Source organism: Macrobrachium rosenbergii, chromosome 48 (genome assembly GCF_040412425.1).
Source record: "Macrobrachium rosenbergii isolate ZJJX-2024 chromosome 48, ASM4041242v1, whole genome shotgun sequence".
In the NCBI taxonomy this organism is placed as follows: Eukaryota; Metazoa; Arthropoda; class Malacostraca; order Decapoda; family Palaemonidae; genus Macrobrachium; species Macrobrachium rosenbergii.
Window position 1 is genome coordinate 26,054,545 of NC_089788.1, and position 21,858 is coordinate 26,076,402.

The 21,858-nt window shown below is 38.2% G+C and overlaps 1 protein-coding gene across 1 annotated transcript in view; it reads right to left on the minus strand.

The window, feature by feature from the left end:
- LOC136831303 (coiled-coil domain-containing protein 134-like) overlaps positions 1-21,858 on the minus strand; it is a 118,688-nt gene that overhangs the window by 57,327 nt on the left and 39,503 nt on the right. Inside the window, exons 2-3 of the mRNA XM_067091445.1 lie at positions 20,233-20,354; positions 11,726-11,810 (exon numbers count right to left, since the gene is read on the minus strand). Coding sequence (XP_066947546.1) covers positions 11,726-11,810; positions 20,233-20,354 — 207 coding nt within the window. The remainder of the gene's footprint in view (positions 1-11,725; positions 11,811-20,232; positions 20,355-21,858) is intronic.

A 21,858-nucleotide genomic window follows, 5' to 3' on the forward strand; every position in this document is an offset into this window, starting at 1 on the left:
GATGGGAGAGACAGAGGAGAGCTCTCATCAATTGGAGATGATTCTACTGTCTATGAGTAAGCACATCTTCCTTAAAGAGGGGTGCTTCAACCTTAGCAGGCTGAGCACCTAGACCAGATGACTGGGTCTTAGTCTCAAGAGCTCTCACTTTTACAGCAGGTAACAGTGCTACAGTTGACTTGAGTTTATACAGGGGCTATGGAATTCAGAACCATAGCATAGGTCTTTGTCTGACCAATTAATTTTTTAGCATAACTAATGTTTATATGTGCAGCATTAGCTTTACATATTGTTTGCAATTTTTACTAGATGGAGTTTGATCCAGTTTGCAATTTATACATTTTGGTTGTTTCAAACAAGAACCATGTTCAGGGGCTGAGCAATTATTACAAATTTTATTGTTTTTGCAGAATCTGGATGGGTGACCAAATTGAAAACAGAAGTTTTGGTAAAAACGGTTTAACTTTGTCCCTTTCATTTCCAAAACTGAAATAAGATGGTACACTGGAGTCCTCAAAAGTTAAAATTACCATATTTGCCTTTGGAATTTTTCTTACCTTCCATACAGAGGTTGGACTAATTTCTGATATTTCACTTTCCATCAATTCACAAAGGTCTCTATCAAATACTACTCCTCTTCCATAACTGAAATTCATGTGTGGTCTAATTTCTTTTATCATGTCATCTTTCTCAAACTTCTTCAATGTCAACATATATGACTGGGTCTTTGATTTGGCGTGAATAAGAACACTGCCTTTACCAAACCTTGAGATGTTACCCATATCAATACCCCCAACCTTTTTTTGAATCTATCTGCTAAATTTGTAGTACAATAGTGCACCGAGATAACGGACTGTGGTACATCATACTTCCAGATATATAAGTGCAAAATGGAAATATCAATTTGAGGGTTTTCGCCTCTGGATCGAGCATTGAACTGTTTTTTCAAATCAGGCGCCAAAACGAATGCTGGGAGTCTGAGTGAGGGAGAAAGCGCTTCACCCACACAGTACACTGTTATTTCACTTTACAATACTGTATGGCATACTGTCCTGTAGTTTATATTAACCTGCTAAGTATCCTTTATGAGACATATCACCAGTCCTGTATTGTCACATTTTCTAGCTTGCAGAGGGTCATTTGGTCTGTGCTAATTTTTATGGTTTTTTATGTGTTCTTTTTTTACACTGATTTTAATTTTTGTATAAAGATATTAGGATAATAAATAAAGCAGAATAAGAAAAGATGAAAGAATTTATTTTGCATTTTTAAATCCTCAAGATTGTAAGTATGAAACATAAAAGGGAAAAAAATAAATCTTTCAAATGCCATTCCCTGAGACACAGAGTGAAAAGATTAATGAGATGTTTCATTTCATTTTCATTTGTGTCATACCATTTCAGTGCACTTGATACTGAAGGCAAACTTTCTATATATTCATCTAGAAACTGGATGGAAAATCTGTTTGTTAGTGCTACAACGTGCTCCATGACTTTTGTCATCAAAAAACTTCTAAAAAAAAACAACTCCACAGGGTTTCCCTTATCCTGAACAAAAAGTTTGTGGCATCCACAGCAGAGAGAGAGAGAGAGAGAGAGAGAGAGAGAGAGAGAGAGAGAGAGAGAGAGAGAGAGAGAGAGAGAGAGAGAGAGAGAGAGAGAGAGTGTAATTTTTGTGCTGATTATGGAAAAGGTACTGTTATTCCTTTTATTGTAGTCATCATCATTCTCTCCACTGAGTAGTGATAACATCTCTTCGGGCAAAAGATTTTTTTTTTTTGCTCTAGATCACTCATTATGGGGGAATAAATGGGATCTAACAAAAAAAATGTGACATTTTTATAATAAAATAAAGTTCTATATATACTTACTCAGTAATTACATAGATATTAGTTTCACTTATCGGCAGGTAAAATTTTGAAATTCGCGAGTCGCGCTAGTTTGTTTTGGGTTAGGTGATGTGCCCCACCCACTTTCAGGGGAAAGAGAGGATCAACTTAGCAAAGGGTTCAATTTGTTTATGACCCTATGTCCATGCGAGGGGAGGAGGGAGGGCTCCGATCATGTAATTACTGGCTAAGTACTGTACAGTATATATAAAACTTTATTTTATGATAAAAATGTCATTTCTATATAAGTAATTTACCCAGTAATTTCATAGCTGATTCCTACATTGACAGGAGGTGGGAAGCATGGACATGTCTACCCTAAAGCATTAATAAAGTAATGAATTTGAGAACAAAAAATTTGCTAACATTGAATCAATGTTTGTTGTTTCCTTACCTCATAAGACAGCTGCTGCAGATAGATACAGTACAGTAATAACCTGAACTTGCACGATTCGAGTTGTGCAAATTCACAGACACAAACTTTTCATTGGAACCTAACTAATTGTCATACACAAGTTTTTCACAGACACGCGAACATTTGCGAATACCCAGAAACCCTGCAAAAGTGTTTATGTTTAATTTTTAGTTTTAAGCTTTTATCTGTAAATTAAATAACATTAAATAATAAAAGTAATCATTTCTCTCTCTCTCTCTCTCTTTTACTGAGATGAGAGAATTTTTATGGTACATGTTTATTTGTTTTGTATGATAAATAAATTTTTTACCTAATAATAAGTACTAATTTTCAAATATTAATATGATTAACAATAACAACAACAATAATAATAATAATAATAATAATAATAATAATAATAATAATATACCGTATTTGACGGCATATAAGACGCACTTTTTTAACAAATAAAATGGCCTAAAAAATCCCCCTGCGTCCTATGTACATAATGTAGGCTCAAAATTTAAGAATTTTGGCCGAAATTATACATGAAACGTCACGTAGATGTTGTAGCCTAGCCTAACATTCGGTGTTATCCTAATAACCTATTAAAAAACAAAGTTTATTATAATTATTTATCATTATCACACTTATCATCACCGCAATTACTACTGCTAGTATTATAATCAATATCTACGTTGTTATTATCGATATTTTCATTAAAATGTGTTAATATCATTATCGTCATCTACAGCGGATCGCCGCATTCCACATTTACAGACTTACAGTACATGTGCTGCCACCTATTGGTGATTATCTCAAGAGCTTTACGGATAACAAGGCTTCGTTCAGTTGGTAGTTGGCAATTCCTGCTAACATTCTCTGTACGCATAACAACATGGCTTCGATCAATTGGTGGTTGACAATTCCTGCTACCATTCTCTTTAGGCATAATAACAAGGCTTCGTTGAGTTGATACTTCGTAACTCGTGCTAGCATTCTCTTTTAAGAATAATAACATGGCTTTGTTCAGTTGCTCACGAGACTCGAGCCGTTACATAGGAAACATTTTTATCTATTGGATTTTGCCCCTTGATTGCATACTTTTATAATATATAATGGATATATATAACATATATTACCGTAGGTAACATCTTTATTAATGTTTCTGTTGATTCTGCCGGTAAGAAACAATGTTTACAAATGAATGTGTTGCAATCTATTGGTAAACCTATGAGGTAGCTTTCAGCAGCAGACGAAACATTCGATCGTAGTAAATGGCTGATTGTATAATACATATTTTGATAAATATAAATATGGTAAATAACTTCTTTATTAATGTTTTTGTTGATTCTGTTGGTAAGAAACAATATGCATATGATAACCTAATACTACAGTTTTTACTTACCAAAATCATATGAGCATAGGCTAGGAAACCTATGCAGACATGCATCTTATAAGCCATCAAATACGGTAACTGTAATTACAAAATTCATATGCGATACGTATTTTAAACAAACAAATGTCTTTCCCTCATCTTTTGTTCCAAGCTCGAAGGCAAAGCTGTCAAACATGTCAATTTAACATAACAAGAAGGGAGAGTGTTACTGATTAGGGGCCAAAGGTTTCTTACAATTCTCTGCCTGTCTGCCTGTCTGTATGTCTCTCTCTCTCTCTCTCTCTGTGTCCGTAATAATTCATAAAAAATTTCACTCTTTTAAGTAAGGGCAGCTGCTATCTCTCTCTCTCTCTCTCTCTCTCTCTCTCTCTCTCTCTCTCTCTCTCTCTCTCTCTCTCTCTCTCTCTCTCTCTCTCTCGTAGTTAGGCAACCTACATATTACTGTTTCTCTGTATGTCTCTAAGAAACAGTAGATTTTAAATTGATCTAATTTTGCCTGCCGTCTACAAACTGCAAATGAGTCCTTTTCAACCACAAAGACATAGTGCATCTCAGAACAAAGAAGAAGAGACAGAATAAAAAAGTTTTTAAAAATGAGGTTGAGAAGATTTCTAAAAATAGATCAGTGGGATGGGGGGAGAGAGAGAAATAGTACAACACTACTCTTCTACATGCTCCTATATATTTACGTCAACCATTTATTTCTTTTTTTAAGGGTAATGTATTAAGCTAACTTTTACATGAGATTACAGTAGCTTTAATTTCATTTAAAAGTTAGTTTAATACTGAATTTCCTTCTTTTGATATACAACATAAGAATAACTTCTCTCTCTCTCTCTCTCTCTCTCTCTATGTTATTCTCTCTGTCTCCGTAATAATTCATAAATAATTTAACTTGATATTTCACGCAAAGACAAAGACAACTCTCTCTCTCTCTCTCTCTTGTGTTATTCTCTCTGTCTCCGTAATGACTGATAAATAATTTGACTCTCTTAAGTATCGACAACCCTTATCTCTCTCTCTCTCTCTCTCTCTCTCGTTCACAGTTAGCGCTCACACATTTTTACAACTTTTTTCTGTGTGTGTCTTAACTTGTACAGTAGATAGTTTAAATTGATCTAATTTTACCTGTACCATCTATTTAAATTGATCTAATTTTACCTGTACCATCTACTAAGTATAAATGCACAAGTGTGGCAAATACGTTCTAAAACACAGAGACATAAAAACTAAGAGGTGTATTAGTCCAAATAAAAAACACTGTTTGTTCATGAAAAAGCATTTCAGAACAAAGAGAAAGAGATGTAGAATATAGAAGTTATTAAAAAGAGGTTGAGAAGACTTCTAAAAATAGATCGGTCGGAAGGGGCGAGAGAGAGAGAAATCCTATGCCAACTCTCTATTTTTATGTCAACCATTTATTTCTTTTTTTTAAGGGTAACGTATTAAACTAACTTTTAAATAAAATTACAGTAACTTTAATTTCATTTAAAAATTAGCTTAATAATTTGGGAGCATGGTTAGCGTCATATTTAGTGTTTAAACTTTAGAAATAAGCATATATTAGCATTTTTAGAGACCATGCCAAACTTACGTGAAAATTCGCCTTGCGTGAGGGGTTCTGGAACCTAACCTCGTGTAAGTTCGGGGTATGACTGTACTGCCTCTGGATGGTGCTCATCTTATTGTGTAGAGGTGAGGTGGTATAGCCTGGGGTGCCTACTACTTTAGTGGGTACTTTGCAGCAATGGACTAATTCCGATGGCTAGCGAAGAATACAAGTTGCCCCTGGCCAGGGCACAGTACCATACAAAATAACCAGAACATATATAGTCACCATAACCACCAAACAATATAAAAAAGACACCAATACCCAACTATTAAAAAGGACTGGAGGGTACTCCAAGTGCACAGTACTACCCAGGCTCCCCTAGAACTCAACACCCTATGCCAGGAGAAGAGATAATGGAAAGGAATATTGTCTCCTACGTTTCCGCCCCCAACACCAAGCCAGTTGTGTAAAACAGACCCAAGGTACTGCGCTCATCATAAACTGTTTCTATGTCATGTAAGTAACGTAAAGCAAACACCGACTTACACTTCCAAAAGGTCGATTGCAAGATAGAAGTGAGGGATAAATTTCGTTTGAATGCTAACAAAGTAGCGACTGCCCTTATTTTATGAGCTTTCATTTTACATGAGGGAAAAAACTCTTCTCCAACCATGGAGTGCACTTCAGATATAAGATCTCTGAGAAAGAATGCCAAGGCATTCTTAGACAGAGGGGTGAGGGATTTTTTACTGAACACCAAAGACTGCTCAAAGTCCCACGAATTGCCTTTGTTCTGTGAGGGTAATGCTTAAGGGCCCTCACAGGACAGAGAACCCTCACCTCTTCAGCGGGACCCAATATACTGGAAAAGCTATAATCTTAAAAGAACAGTGCATGTTTTCGACGGTGTCTTGTTCTTTGCCAAGAATTTTGAGTGTCTCGTTCTTTGCCAAGAATCCCAGGAATAAGGAGGACACTGCATTAACTTGGGAAAAGCCTACTCTTTTACCCAAGGAATGTATCTCACTGGCCCTTTTTGCTGTACCTAAAGTGACCAGGAAAAGTGTCTTTCTGGTAACGTCTCTAAGAGAGATACTCTGCATGAGCTCAAAACGGGGACCGGATAACCATCTAAGAACTGTCTTAAGTTCCAGGAGACTAAGGTCATTTCCTTCTGTTTGACTGAATCGAAGGAGTTGATGAAGTCCGACAGATCCTGGTTGAAGGACAAATCCGTTCTTCTGTGTTGGAATATGGAGCCTAACATTCTTAAATATAATAAAAAATCTGCTATTTCTGCTACAGAAGTCTTAGTAGAGGAAACTTTGTGTCTTGTACACGATGTCCTGAAGATCGTCCACTTTGCCCGATAGATTTTTTTCTGAAGATCGTCTTCTACATTGGGCAATAGAGTCTGAAGCCACTTTTGAAAAGCCCTTCTTTCTGAGCAATCTCCTGACAGTTTGTAACCTGTCAGGGCCAGAGTATACAGGCTTTGATGAAACTGCCTGAAGTGCGGTTATCTGAGTAGCTGCCACTTTTGAGGCAACAGTCTTGGGAAGTCTGAGAGCAGTTCAAGCAGATCTGGAAACCACTCTTTCTCTGGCCAAAATGGGGCTATCTGAATCACTGATACATTTTGGTAAGACCGAAATTTGTTTAATACTTGTCGCACCATACTGAATGGAGGAAAGGCGTAGAGTTCTTTGTTTGATCAGTCCTGTAAACATGGCATCCGTTGCCCATGCCAGAGGGTCTGGGACTGGCAAACAGAACAAAGGGAGATGATGGTTCCCGGAGGTCATGGAAAGGTCTAACATCGGTTTCCCCCACAGTTTCCAGAGATCTAGACATACCAATAGGTCTAATGTCCACTCCGTGGGGAGAACTTGCTTCTGGCGGCTTAATTCGTCCTCTAGAAAGTTGAGTCTTCCTTGAATGAAGCGGGTAACTACTTGAGTGTTGTTTTAGTCCAGCCAGAGAAGGAGGTCCTTCGCTGCCTTGTAAAGAAAGAGTGAGTTCCCCTTGTTTCTTGACGGAAGACAGGCAGTTGTGCTGTCTGAATGAACTGCCACTGTCTTGTTGTACACCTCTGAGGCAAAGAATTGCAGGCCCAGATGTATCACTTTTAGTTCTTTTACATTTATATGCCAGGATCTCTACTCCTGAGACCAAGTTCCTGAGACTTCTTTGCTCCCTAGAAGAGCCCCCCAACCTAGGTCTGAAGCATCTAAGAAGAACTCTAGGTTGGGGCTCAGAGGGAGGAAAGACTTCCCTTCCATCAGTCTTCTTTCGCAACTCCACCAGCGCAGGTCTTTCTTTATTCCAAAGTTACTGGAAATACAAACATATCTGGGAGACTTTTTCTGTTCCAGCTGACTCTCAGGTAATACTGGATAGGTCTCAAGTGGAGCCTGCCCAAAGAGACAAGCTGCTCCATGGATGATGCCCAGAAGGCCCATCCACCTGTTGGCTGAACAATCGTCTAGTCAAGATCTCATTTACTGTCTTCAGGCAAGTTTCTACTCTCTTTGGAACTGGGAAAACCTGAAAATCCCTAGAGTTCATCGTCATTCCTAAATAATGAATCTCCTGAGAAAGTGTCGGCTGCAATTTCTTCCTGTTTATGAGAAGACCCAAATCCTGAGCAAGGATAAGGGTTCTCCAAAGGTCCTCCTTAAATTGTTCTCTCGATTGAGAACGCAGTAGCCAATCATTGAGGTAAAGCGATATCCTGATTCCCATCAGATGAAGCCACTTCGAGAGAGGAGCCAGGACTCTGGTGAAAACCTGGGCGGCCATCAAAAGACCAAACACAGAGTCCGAAACTAGAACACCTTGCCCTCGAAAACAAACCTGAGGTGCTTCCTTGAGTTTGGATGGATCGGTGCATGAAAGTACACGTCCTGCATGTCTATGGACGCCATCCATTCTCCCTGGCGAATGGATGCTAGAACTGTTTGATTTGTTTCCATTTTGAATTTTGTCTTTTGTACAAAGACACTGAGGGCACTGACATCTAATACAGGTCTCCAGATTCCAAGACGACTTTGGGATTACGAACAATCAGTTGTAGAACCCTGGACAATAAATGTCCTCTAACACCTCTATGGCTTCTTTCTTGACGAGAGATGAGACTTCTTGTGAGAGGGCTGCAAAACTCTTTGAGCCTTGCGAGTAAGCTGTCAATGCGACAGGCGTATTGACTAAAGGAGGCTTCTGCACGAAGGGTATGGTGTAGCCTTCCTTCAGGACAGAGATTATCCAGGGTTCTGCTCCCTTCTTCTCCCAACGCTCCCAAAAGAGGAGGCTTGCCCCTACTTGAGTATAGAGGACTTTGTCCTCACTTCCCGGAGGAAGATCTAGAGGCGGACTTTTTAATGGCGCGTTGCGTAAAATGTGCAATGGACCTCAGTCTAGCGTAGTCTGGGCCTGCCGCTCCAAAAGGGATGGATCTGCAGCTGTCGTGGATCTGGAAGCAAAAGCGGATGTTTCCTTAGGGGTCTCGATGAATGGGAAAGAATATCTTGGGTACTCTTCTTCTGAGCACCGGGTGCAATGAAACACCTTTCTTATCAATAAGCACTTTTACTAATTGTATGATAGACTCCACTATCAACTCAAATCTCATGTCAATTTTTGACTTGAGGTTGGCCGTGGGGTTGGGTTTGGAAACATGAGAGCTGAGTAAAGGAGAGGTTTGAATAGTTAGAGGGGTTGAAATTGGGTTCATTGAAATTAAAGGAACATTAAAATCAGACTTAGCACATGATTCCTGACTAGCTAATGACTTACTATTTTCTCTAGCAGTCGCTTTCCTTTTCTTGATCCTAGCGAGTTTCTTTAAGTGAGAATCTAAAGTCTTCCACTTTTTAATGTCCCAATCAGCACATTCTGAACATCCCAAAACAACAGAGCATGTCTGCCCCCTACATCCTATACACATCGTGTGTGAGTCATAAGATTCTTTAGTCAGACGTCTATTGCAGCCTTTGCTGCAATACCTAAAATATAAAAAAAGTCCAAATTGGGAAAAAAGTTGGTTTCAATAAAGACAACCCTATCACTAACTAAATATGCTGCAAGGCTACCAAGAGAAGAATACTTCACCAATTGCCGATGAAACAACCACCAGGAAAGCATGAATTTCAAAATCAAAGCTGCTGCCAACCACTGGACTTCAACCCTCAGTCGGCATAAACAAATTGAACCCTTTGCTAAGTTGTTCCTCTCTTTTCCCTGAAAGTGGGCGGGCACGTCACCTAACCAAAAACAAACTGGTGCAACCCACGAATTTCAAAATTTTAGCTGCTGATAAGTGAAACTAATAGCTATGTAATTACAGGCTAAGTTACTTATATAAAACAATTGTTTACCAATGAATGCCAGAAGCGTAGCGGGAGGCGGAAGTCACTGTCCTCTTGTCAGACTGTCTTTCCCTTACAAAAAAAAAAAATTCCCCACTTACTGCTAATTTAGCTCAATTTGTGTAAGAGGGAAGAGCATTTTGCCTCCGAATTCAGTAGCGCACCATCCTTGAAAGAGGTAAAATGTGTTACTCTGTTGAAGGCGTGATATGGGATGCGGCTGACCAAGATATGCCGTTGGTGACGCTTAACAGGTTAATAAGGTACTGTTTTTCTATATAAATATACTTTATAACAAAAACGAAAATGGAACGACTTCAATACTTTGAGAAAAAACAACTAACTCAATTAGTTGTCACACTTCTGTAAGACATTTATTTAATTTGTATTTAAGATTTATTTAATTTTTATTAAATATTTCATAGATATTTTCCTGTGTTTACATTAATGTTAATATTTTAAAATTAGTAAATCATTGTTATAGGCATTTTAGGGGTGTATATACAGTACATAAGAGTAACAGTTTTAGGAGGGTAATCTTAGATTACTTTGGGTGTTTGGGATGATGGTTTGGGGTGTATTTTTGTTTGAACTGATATTAAATTGTTTTAGTATGATAATTTAAGGTATATTTTTGTTTCAACTATTAAATTAGATAGTGAACTGTTAAAATATGCAGTTGCTGCATAATTATTTTACAGTAGTTTAAAGGGTACAGGGTATAAATATACCTTTACTTTATAGCAAAAACATGCATTCATGTATATGTACAACGATATATCGGAGTTTCTTTTATAGCGGGGTAGGCTCGGACACTTTAATAATCCATTATCTCAGTGAGCTACTGTAACTGTATTTTTCTTCCCTAGCAGATACTTCCAACCACACTGCAGGTTTGGGAGTTCTTTCAAGAGTGGAATTGTCCTCCAAATTTGGCTGAGCTACTGGTACCCACTGAGATGGTCTATAAACACCCATGTTTTTGGAGTTCTTGTCAGACAGTGCTCTTTTGACATTGGATTTACAAATTTTTATATTATTAATATTGCTGCTGGCTTTAAGTGCAGCTTCATGTTTTTCAAGTTACTGTACCCATATTCCCATTTTCCTTCATTTTCATCAAAGTTCACTCTTAACTCTATTATTTTACCATAACTAGCAAATGAAACGGAGAGAGTTTCGTAGTCACATTCCAAGGGAATGTGCTCTACAAGTAATACTTTCAAATTATCCACAGCGTTCCCACATTGTTAAGTTTTCGATTTGTGATGACTACCCTGAGAGGTTGTACTACCACTGGAGCATTCCACATCCATGATCAGGTTCATGCCAAGAGTAGTCATTAATTAAACCTGAAAACCTTAAAAAGATATCATCAGCCTTTCATGAAATTTATTCTTCCACCAATGGCACAAGTGAGAACCGACTCCCAAATGTCCGCGTCCCTACCCTACCCCACAGGGGATGGCACAAAATGATTAGAATGGTCCAAGTGTAAGGACTGAGAGTACTACATGAATACAATCATCCCCACCCTAATCATATTTTGGGCAAACCGGACAGAATGCCGAGAGTCCTATCCCCAGAACCAAACCCCCTTGGAATCCGTGGTCCAGCCCTGCAGAATAGTTCTGCCTTTGAGCTATCAACTTGACATCTCTCAGGTCCAAAAATTATCGGGCAGTTGATTGTTCTACCACAGTTCCCATTATTTAGCTTTGGATATAAACCCATTCCGAGCTATGATATCTTTTCCTGTTTATCAGGTCCAATAAATTTTAACAAAAGTGGAAAATTTCACAAAAATTAACCTAAAGAAATAAATGATGATATATGGGACTCTTGGACTCAAACTCGGGAACAAATTCCTGGGGTTCAAGAACCCCCTCACCATGTCAAGGTGGTCCCAAGTCAAGGGAGATCATGGCTAATGGCCCATGATAGCTGCATTACCTTTTGTTGACTTTCATAAACTGCTGATATACATATAGCAGCCCAAAGCAGCTTTCTGCTTCCACTTAAATAATTCATGAAGTATATTTTTCAGAGAAACTCCCTAACCTAATGTTCAAAAGCAAAAATAAATTAGGATAAAATAAACAAGACTTTAATAAGGAGTACTAACCTTCTCTCACAGTTCCATCTTCAGGAAATTCCATTCCAGGAACAAATCCTTTTTCTCTAAGAGTGACTTGGCTGATTTCTAAAACCTGAAAAAGACAAGACATTTATGTGATAAAAAGAGCAATATGATACAACAAAAATGATTTATGGAAGACCTGCCACAAAGCAGATTTTATACTTCTTCATTAAAAAATATTATGGAATATTCTTTACCTTTACTTACTGTATGCTTTATTTTGAACATTAAGTACTTCTATGGAACACAAAAAATACAGTATGACAAGATTCCTGCATGTATACAGAAACAGGAATCATTACTGTACACCAAAGAAAACAGTGCATTAGTCTTCTTATTCAAAATTAAAGATTTTCAAAACTCAGGTTAATCCTGATGCAGTTTACCTTTTAATTTTATTCCTCTCCTTTGTATCTGCAAATATAATAGAGATACACTTCCCTATGGGAGGCTGATATAATGACCTATCAATCCATCACCCATTAAAAATCTTGTAACCATTTCTTATTTTATTCTATAAAAGTATGGTGTCCAAAAGCACCCCTACCTCAGAGTGAGCCTGGACACCCTTAAGGTGACTTTCGACAACCATAGGAAATGCATCTAAGTGGCCCATACATCATTCCCAATCCTTCTGACATTCCTGGGGCAATTTTGGAAATTTTTGGATTAAAAAAGTTACAAAAACAAACAAAAACCAATCTATTTTATATTGAATCAATGCACCTAAAATATCACAACTCATCATGAAGGCACCAAAAATATCGCAAATGCAATTGATGATTTATCAAAAAACAAAAACTTTTTGGCTTTACATGAACATAAACACTAAATAGTAAAAAAAATTAGCTTTAACCATGAACTAACCTGATTATCTAGTGTTGGAAAATCTTTGACTTAATACATAAATTAATATAAAGTTGACATCAAGTAAAAAAAGAAAGCTTTGGCATTGTACCATAAATTAACTTAAAACTTTGTCTTATCATCAACTCTTTTAAAAAGTCTGAGTTTTTTATTATAAAGGTATGGGTATAGTAAATCCACTTGGAAAAGCATCAAGCTCTAAGACTGACCACTGTCTGTCGTATAAAGCATTAACTGACCGCCTTCTGGGAGTAATGAATGATCTTCTGCACTCCTTGGGAAAACCTCTTGTTTGCAAGAGACAAGCGAGTGTCTCTCCATGGTCAGCTGAAGCATGGGGAGGTTCTCATGGAATCCCATGTGTCCAGGGTCCATGAAAAGATCTCTCCTCAGTGGGAAGGGTCTAAGGCAGTCTATCAAGAGAGACAGAAAATTTGGAACCATTCCCTGTGTGGCAGCCATGGAGTCACCAAGGTCATGCGTGAATTCACTGATAGCCAGAATTGTCAGACCCCTCATACCCAAAGGGGGAAAAATATAGATGTCCAGATAAAACCAGTCCAACAGCATGCGTCTACTGCTCATACCTTTGGATTCTGAACCAACAAAAGTAAAATCTTGTGGCAAGGATACCTAAAAGGGGAGTGCCCTCAACTCCCATTGACTCTTTCAGACTTGTGGATGAAGGGTCCATTCTGAAAACAGAGCTGATCAGCCACAAAGTTCATTTCCTGGTACAACTCGGGAAAAGAGAAGCCTAGGTGAAAATGCAACTTGATCAGGAACATAACTCTGAATTTGTGCCTCCCTCTTAATGCTTAGGTAAGACAGTTTTTACCCAGCAATAGGTAAGCCAGTTCTTCCCTTGCACTAGTTCTTCCAACATTAAAAGGATATTCTACACTGGAAGCATCTCCAGTTGATTTATGTGTAGCTTCCAAATCCGTGACACTTGTCTGTCGGATGCAACCACATCCTAACCTTTGGTCGACATGCCTGAATACCATGTGAGGTCTGAGCTCTTCAACTGGAGGGAGGCACCTTATAAATGCCGAGGTGGAGGCAGGGCAAGCCGGGGTTGCAGGAGAGAAGAAGGACGGAAAGGCGACCAAAAATTACCTAAGGAGGTTGGAGAAGAGCATGGAAGGAGGAGGCTGATCTAATACCTCTTCCTCTGAAGGAATCGGTGAAGGCCCCAAGTCACGAGGATCCTGTGTTACTGCTTGATTTTTCTCAAGAGGTTCCTAATTTCATCCAAACAGCGCTGAATAGGATCCGTCAGCGAAGTATGCTGTACGGGGCCAACAGCGGACGAAGGAATCAACGTTGGAGAGGGCACCAGGCGCTCGGTTGGGCGCTCAGGGAGTGATGCTGGAAGATTTGGGCTTGGTACCAGGCGTTAACAAACAGGAAGAGAGAGAGAGAGAGAGAGAGAGAGAGAGAGAGAGAGAGAGAGAGAGAGAGAGAGAGAGAGAGAGAGAGAGAGAGAGAGAGAGAGAGAGAGAGAGAGAGAGAGAGAGAGAGAGAGAGAGAGAGAGAGAGAGAGAGAGAGAGAGAGAGAGAGAGAGAGAGATGGTGCTGGGCACTTGGCAGACGTTGGGTGCTCAGGAGCAGCTAAATACTCCGAATCCACTGGGTGCTTATCAGATGAGGATGGGAGCTTGGGCAGTGAATACTGTACAGTCGAAGGGGCGAAAGATCGTCCAGGGCTGGCCCAAAAACTACAGGAAGGCCAAGGACTGCGCTCAGTATCCTTTGCACGCTTGCAAGGAGGCGGGGAAGCGCGGCCGGTAACCACTATGCACCTCTTGCGAGGACGAAAGATCTCATAAAGCGCCCTCGATGCCTCTTGTCCGAGCTGGAGTCCAAAGAACTAGAAGAAAGGTACAGTAGTGCACTTCCTTGCGGATACCTTTCCAACGGCTGTCCACTGAGTCCTGGGACTGCTCAACAGGCTCGGTTGAAGGGGCGCCTACCTGTGGGCAAACCCCACCGACCTCCCTTGGACTACCAGTATGCCTGGTACATCGGACCCTGGCAGTGACCTTGGCCTAGGAACGCCAGCAGGACAAGTAGTCACCTCCTTCACTAATACTTCACTAACACTTGCACTTGTATCACTGTTTGATCCATAAGCACTTTAACCGATACACTTAACTGTTCCATAGTCAAAACAATGAGCCCAAACTTCCTATTAACATGGGCTTCTAGGCTAGCAATGGCATTAGGCTTGGGAGCATGGGGGCTGGGTGAGGGAGTAGGTTGGATAGGTAGAGAACTGGTTAAAGGGGAAATAGGAGTAGGAGAGGGTGACACAACAGTTAAATCGGCAATTGCCAATTTAGGAGAACATTCTACATTAGCTACATACCTAGCCTCGGCTCTAGGAGCCACTTTCCTTTTCCTGTCTCGTTCTAAGTTATCTATGTGAGATTTTAAAGTTTTCCACCTACCTTGATCCCAGTCCCTACACTCAATAAATGTCAATTCAATAGAGCAAGTTTGTCCCCTACAACTGGTACAGATTGTGTGGGATTCATAAGACGCTTTCGTAAGTCTAGTCTGCAGCTTTTGCTACAAACCGGATACTAGAAGAGCTACTATCAGACATCATCATGAAAAGTCAAAATCGGGAAATAATTCACTAATACTGAGTCTAATGAACCTAGGCTATTTGAAAATAGCTTACATGCTACCAAAAGTTCGGAATACATCACCAAACAGAGACCAAGAGCAATCTCGAAACAATAGCTGCTATGACAACTGAACTACAGTCATTAACCAGCAGAAACAGACTGATGCTACTCAGCAGTGTTATACCTTTTCTCCCCCAACAGTGGGCAGGACCTAGTCACCTACACTAAAACAATCAAATGCTAGAGTGAACTTTAAATTTTTAGCTGCCGTGCGAGTTAGAAACATAGGCTATGTAATTATTTGGTAAGTGACATATATACTGTATAGTAAAACTATTTGTTTCATTATGATCTTGTACAGTATGTACAGTAAACCCCCCGTATTCACAGGGGATGCGTACCGCACGCCCCCCCACGAATAGCTAAAATCCGCAAAAACACTTAGAACTGCCTATTTTGATAGTTAAAAAAAAAAAAAAACTCTAAAAATGCTTATACCAGAGTATTTTAATAGTTTTAGCATAAAAAGTTCATTTAATCATGAAAATATGAAAATACAGTAATTAATGAATATTTCTCAATGAAAAATACTGTGAATGGGCAAATTTTCTGCAAATAATGGATAGATACATTCCACAGAGAAATCCGCGAATATGTGAGTCCGAGAATAGTGAGACCACGAATACAGGGGGTTTACTTTATTCAAATGCGTGGTTTCTTTTTTTCTATATTTCATAAAATTTCTTATAATGTTTGTTAAAACATCTTTTGTTATGTTTTTGTTATTATTGCATAATTCCATGATACAATCATTACATCCACATGTATTATATTGTATATTTCATTTTTCACTTGCTCTTGTACCAATTACTGGAGATGGAGTAATCTCATCTCCCTTGACAATCATTCTTATCTATGGTATGGTTCTCTTTCACTTCTTCAGTGTTTTGGATATCTGCCTTCATACGTTCAACTATTATTTTACGAGATAAAGGTATATTCTGAGCTTGTTTTTGTTTTTGTTCTTTCTTCATATCCTTTACCTTTGGTTTAACTGATGGTTCTCTAATAATACTGTAGTTGGTTTCTTCATTTTGGGTGGTGTTCTCTCCAAATGCCTTTTTTTATCTTCAATTTCCAGTCCATCACGACCCTCCACTGTTACTTCCATAGTAGCATCCTCCTGTGTTCCTATTTGCATTAATATTTCAAATGAATTGGATAAAATACCATCCATCTCATTTGTACCTGTTTCTTTATTCTTTACCATTTTAGTTTTTATTTCTAAAGCATTAATTTCTTCATGAGATTTACTTTTCTGTGCTCCATCATTTCTATCTGTATGCATTTTTGTTTCATTATTAGTTCTTGTTATTGAAGAATATGTACATTTCTTAGATGGATCTTGGATTCCTCTCACTTTCAATTCTAATTTAGCTTCTTTTACAGACATTCCAGTTCTTTCTTGTAATATTTTTAACTCTGTATTGTATATATAGTACAGGCAGTCCCTGGTTTACGACGGTTCCGGCTTACGACGTTCCGAGGTTACGACGCTTTTCAAATATATTCATCAGAAATTATTTCCTGGCTTACGACGCGTGTTCCAGGGTTACGACGCGTCGTACGCCGATCCGACGGAAGAAATATGGCCCCAAAATGGCAGAATAATCATAATTTGAAGGTTTTTTTGATGTAAAACTCAATAATAATGCAGTTTACATCGTTTTCAATGCACCCAGAGCATTAAAAGTAAGGTTTTCTTATTATTTTTGACGATTTTCGACGATGTTCCGGCTTACGACGATTTTCGGGTTATGACGCGGCGCAAGAACGGAACCCCCGTCGTAAACCGGGGACCGCCTGTATATACATTTTTTGGACCTTGCATGTTGGTCTTGCCCACAGTCTATACACTTTGCTTCACTACACTTCCATTGTGTGGCATGTTCTTCAAATCCACAATACGCCCACACAGGTTCATTTCAACAATATTTTTTTGCATGTCCATAATTTACTACAATTTTGACACTGGCGTGGCTTTGGGACATATGGTCTTACTTCTGTGGTTTGGCCTAAAATGTTTATTTTCTGAGGTAGATCTTGACCTTCAAATTTTATTTTTGCAATTTTTAATATTTGTTTATTCATCTGTTTACTTGGTAGATCATATAGTTCACAATCCTGTACTTTTGGGTATCTCTTTTTAAGTGAGTCTTAAAGTATATTCCTTTCAACTGGCTCATTATTATTCTCAGGAAGTACAATGGTACCCTGAATACTGTTAATAGAACCATGTCTTTTATTTTTATATCTGTTATCTATATTGTTTAATGATAAATAATCTTCAGACTGACTTTTGTTGTGGTTTCTATAAGCCATATCTTTTCTTTTATCTGTCTAAATGACATTTCAGTCGTAGAATGTCTGCTCAATAAATAATTTTCCAATTTGAGTGCTGATATTTTTTTGTTAGTTTCTAAGGTTAGAAACCTTGACCAACTTCCACTTCCAAAGAGGGAGTCAAAGTGAGTCAAGGTAGAGTCAAGACGATATTTAATTTTTTTTTTAGGTTTGCTTTGTACTGGAGCATAGAGTTCCAGTGTATTTACACTAGAATGTTTCTTGAATTCTTCTAAGCAGAGTTGTCAGAGGAGGAAGTTCCAGCAGTCATCAACTGAGCCGAGACAGTAACATCAAAGGGGCCAGTGGTACTCAAATCTTTATTTATACTTATCATAAAAATTTGATGAGAAAAAATTAAACCTGAAAACTTCAAAAAGATATCATTAGCTTTTCATGAAGTTTATTCTTCCACGAATGGCACAAGTAGGAGCCAACTCCCAAATGTCCACAACCCTAGTTACCCATAGGGGATGGCACAACATGATTAGAGTGGCCCAAGTGTAAGCCAAACCCACTTGCTAGGACTGAGAGTATTCCAAGAATGCAATCATCCCCACCCTAATCATGTTATGGGCAAACCGGATAGAATGCTGAGAGTCCTATCCCCAGAACCAGATGCCCCTGGAATCCGTGGTCCAGCCCTGCAGAATAGTTCTGCCTTTGAGCTACCAATCTGATAACTCTCAGGTCTGAACATTAACGGGCATTTGATATCTTTTCCTATTTAACAGGTCCAAAAAATTTTAGCAAAAATGGAAAATTCCATAAAAGTTAATCCAAACAAATATATAATGATATATGGGACTCTTGGACTCAAACCCAGGAACAAATTCCTGCGGTTCAAGAGCTCCCTCACCACGTCAGGGTAGTCCCACATCGAGGGGACGTACATACCTGCCCTCTATACTTACTGCAAATAGTATGTGAATAGTAAGATGACTTATAATCTTTCAAACATTCTAAGATTGCTGCACGGGGGGGGGGGGTAAAGAATATAGCGCTGCCAGATCTCTTTATCCTTTTAAATCTCGCCCTTGAGGTTAATCCCTTGTTTATGGCTTTGCCTGAGATCTGTCATTTACTGTACTTCATTTTCTAAAGAAACAGGTTGAGTAAATTTTGGTTGTTCTTAATGATTTTTCTTTCTCTGTATGCATTTTGGAAATAATAATCATAGTTCTTATAATAACACCACTGTGTGTTTAATGCTTTAACACTCATAAAATTTGTGTGGGTGGTTTGGCAGGAATGGCTTTTTAAGCCATTTGATTATTGTTCATATTCCACTTTAGCAATTATTTATGGGTTACGTGACTGTATTTTTTCTGTGCCTCTGCAGGTTAGATAAACTACTCATCATTTAGGAGAGAAAAATAATTTACTATTAATTACAGGGCACCCTTGTTTCTTTAATATGAAATATTTTGATATCTTGTCAACAGTTTACCTGATCTGGGAATAAAGATGTTGGCGGTGGGGAGATCTCATCCGCTTCGGCTATCTGTACTGTCCAGTGACTGGCTGCTTAAGGTGACCACCGTTGTTATTTTTTTTAGATCGAGCTGGCCATTTAAATGCCCTTGCTGACCACATGTCAGGGAAACTGAGGTTTGGTAGTGGCGGCCAAAAAGCATGCCATGTCTCTTCGTTTTTATGAAAATAAATTACATTTGTACTGCAAATATGTGAAGCCAAATATGTTTCGATATTATTTCTAAATGACTAACATTTCTTTTTTAAATTTAACTTGAACAAGCTCTAACAAGGCAAAACTTTTAGTCATAACAACGAGACGTTTGACAACACATGAATTCCTTACTCGCCCCACCCTAGCGATCTTAGAGTGCTTGATAGACTATAGTCAGTCTAGCTTTACAAGCCTCACTACAATAGCAAAAACTAGATGCACTAGAATCAGACATATCTAAGGCAAAAATATTGACATAAGCTAATAAAATCTTGAAGGCTACACAAAAGCAACAATACTTCACCAAATTTCAGCAAGAATAACCAAAATCCCAATGAAAAAGCTGCAGCAAACCCGCAATGTCGACTCGTGAGCCAGCAGAAACAGAATGAGGATGTCTGCTAAGTCATTTCCAGTACTCCCATAGTGGGTGGGGCTTGTCAGCTACACTAAACTATTGAAATGCTACCCGAATTTTTAAACAAAAGGCTGCCACACACGTTAGAAACTATTGCTATGTAATTACTTGGTAAGTTACTTATATGAAACACAAGTTTAACATTGTAGCCAGGAGGAGCGCAGCAAGATGTCCTCACAAGACAAATGCCAAAGAAAAGTGACTGGTGACAGTAGCCGAGTAGGTGAGCAAGGGGTATTTCCTCACTCACCCCATAACAACCAGTTCTTGTTGAAAGATATTCCTATGTAAAAGGTGACGGTCTGGATTTCTGAAAGAACAAACTCAACTTTCTGGCTACATAATTCCTATACCTGTGCAAAGTTTGTCTTGAAAAGACATACTGTACAGTATTACTGTAAGTACTTTTCAACACCTGGCAACCTCATGACATACTGTGCACAGCACTTTATGAATCAAGATTTTTCCAGAAACTCACCTGAAAGACTTTCTCTGCAATTAGCTTGACCATGTTGTACTGCTTTACATAATTGTTGAAAGCTAGAATGGTTGTCACAGCAGATTTATGTTCCCCTCGTTTCTTCTGGAAAAGACTTTGGACTGTAAAGATGTTAAGGGATGAAACAAAATTATACATAATATTTGCTATTTCATGTCTATAGAGGAAAAAAATTGTATTACTGTGCAGGTAATACATTTTCTATTTAGTAAAATACCAATTACAAAGAAAATTATATTTTCATAATAAAATTAAGTTTCATACTCGCGTTCTCAAGATTCGCGGACTCACGTATTCACAGATTTCTCTTAGGAACGTATCTACCCATTATTTGCGGAAAATTCACCCATTCGCGGTATTTTTCACTGAGAAATATTCACAAAATACTGTATTTTCATCTCATTTTCATGACTAAATGCACTTTTTGTGATAAAACTATTAAAATACTCGGGTAATGCTCAAGTTACGATAATTTGATTTTGCAATGGGGTAAGCAATTAATACCGATACAACAATATTATTTATAAAATATTTCTAAATTTTGCGTAGGTGCAGGCAGCAGCGTAATCAGGCAGTCAGAGAGACCGAATTACGATAGACAACTTTTCCTCCATCTCTTTATCCCATCTTCTAGTTAAAAAAGTAAAAGAGACTGATAAAAGTATTGTCAGTAACGTTATACTCTTACGTAAATGCACACAGCCATAAACAACCGACCAAGAAACTGTTGTTTTGCTTATAACCGAATCGGATAACAACAGCTGTTTACCTGTATTTCAACCATCATACAGTAATAAACAATTACCATAGGTTATGGCACAAATGACGTTAAGTAGAATAGGACTGATATATTTTTACATTGTGCAGTACCTTTATTTGGTACGGATAAAAGATCGTCAAGGAAATATACTGCTAAATTTAAGCTGCAAGTTGTAGCTGAAGCTGAGAAAACAATGTTCAAGCTGCTACTGACTATACTGTAAATTATCGTGCATCGGCAACATGGATGAAACTCAGTCGTAATTAAAATGGGAGAGAAAGTATTTTAATCAAAACTACTGGGCATGAAAGAACACATTACTGTTATTTTTACGCTGATAAACGATAAATATGTAAAGCTTGTATTACGATGAAATCAAGTGAAAATAGCGAATGGGATCTTAAATTTTTTTTACACAAAACAAACCCCCAAACAGCCATCATCAATCATCATCTATTAACGAAAATAATAGATAAATTAATTTCACGAGACGTATTTTAGTTATATTTCGACTCAAAAACACTCCGTATAACGAAAAATAACCTTGCCCCTTATAAATAAAGTATCTAGACTCTAGTAATTCATTTACGCTAACTAGAAGCAAGAAAAGCGATCTGAACTGAGTTAAATGTGGCCAAATAAACACCACCTAAACATTTCCAAACCAAAACATTGATCGCTATGAACGCAATTTTTAATACAAAAGCAATATAAGAATATATACAATATTATTGGATACAGTGAATTAAGGCATAACATTTTAAAAGATCCATGGAAAAGATGCATATTTGTTATGTTGACGTTTGTATAATACGATATGCATATAATGTAGGCTACGCTACCGT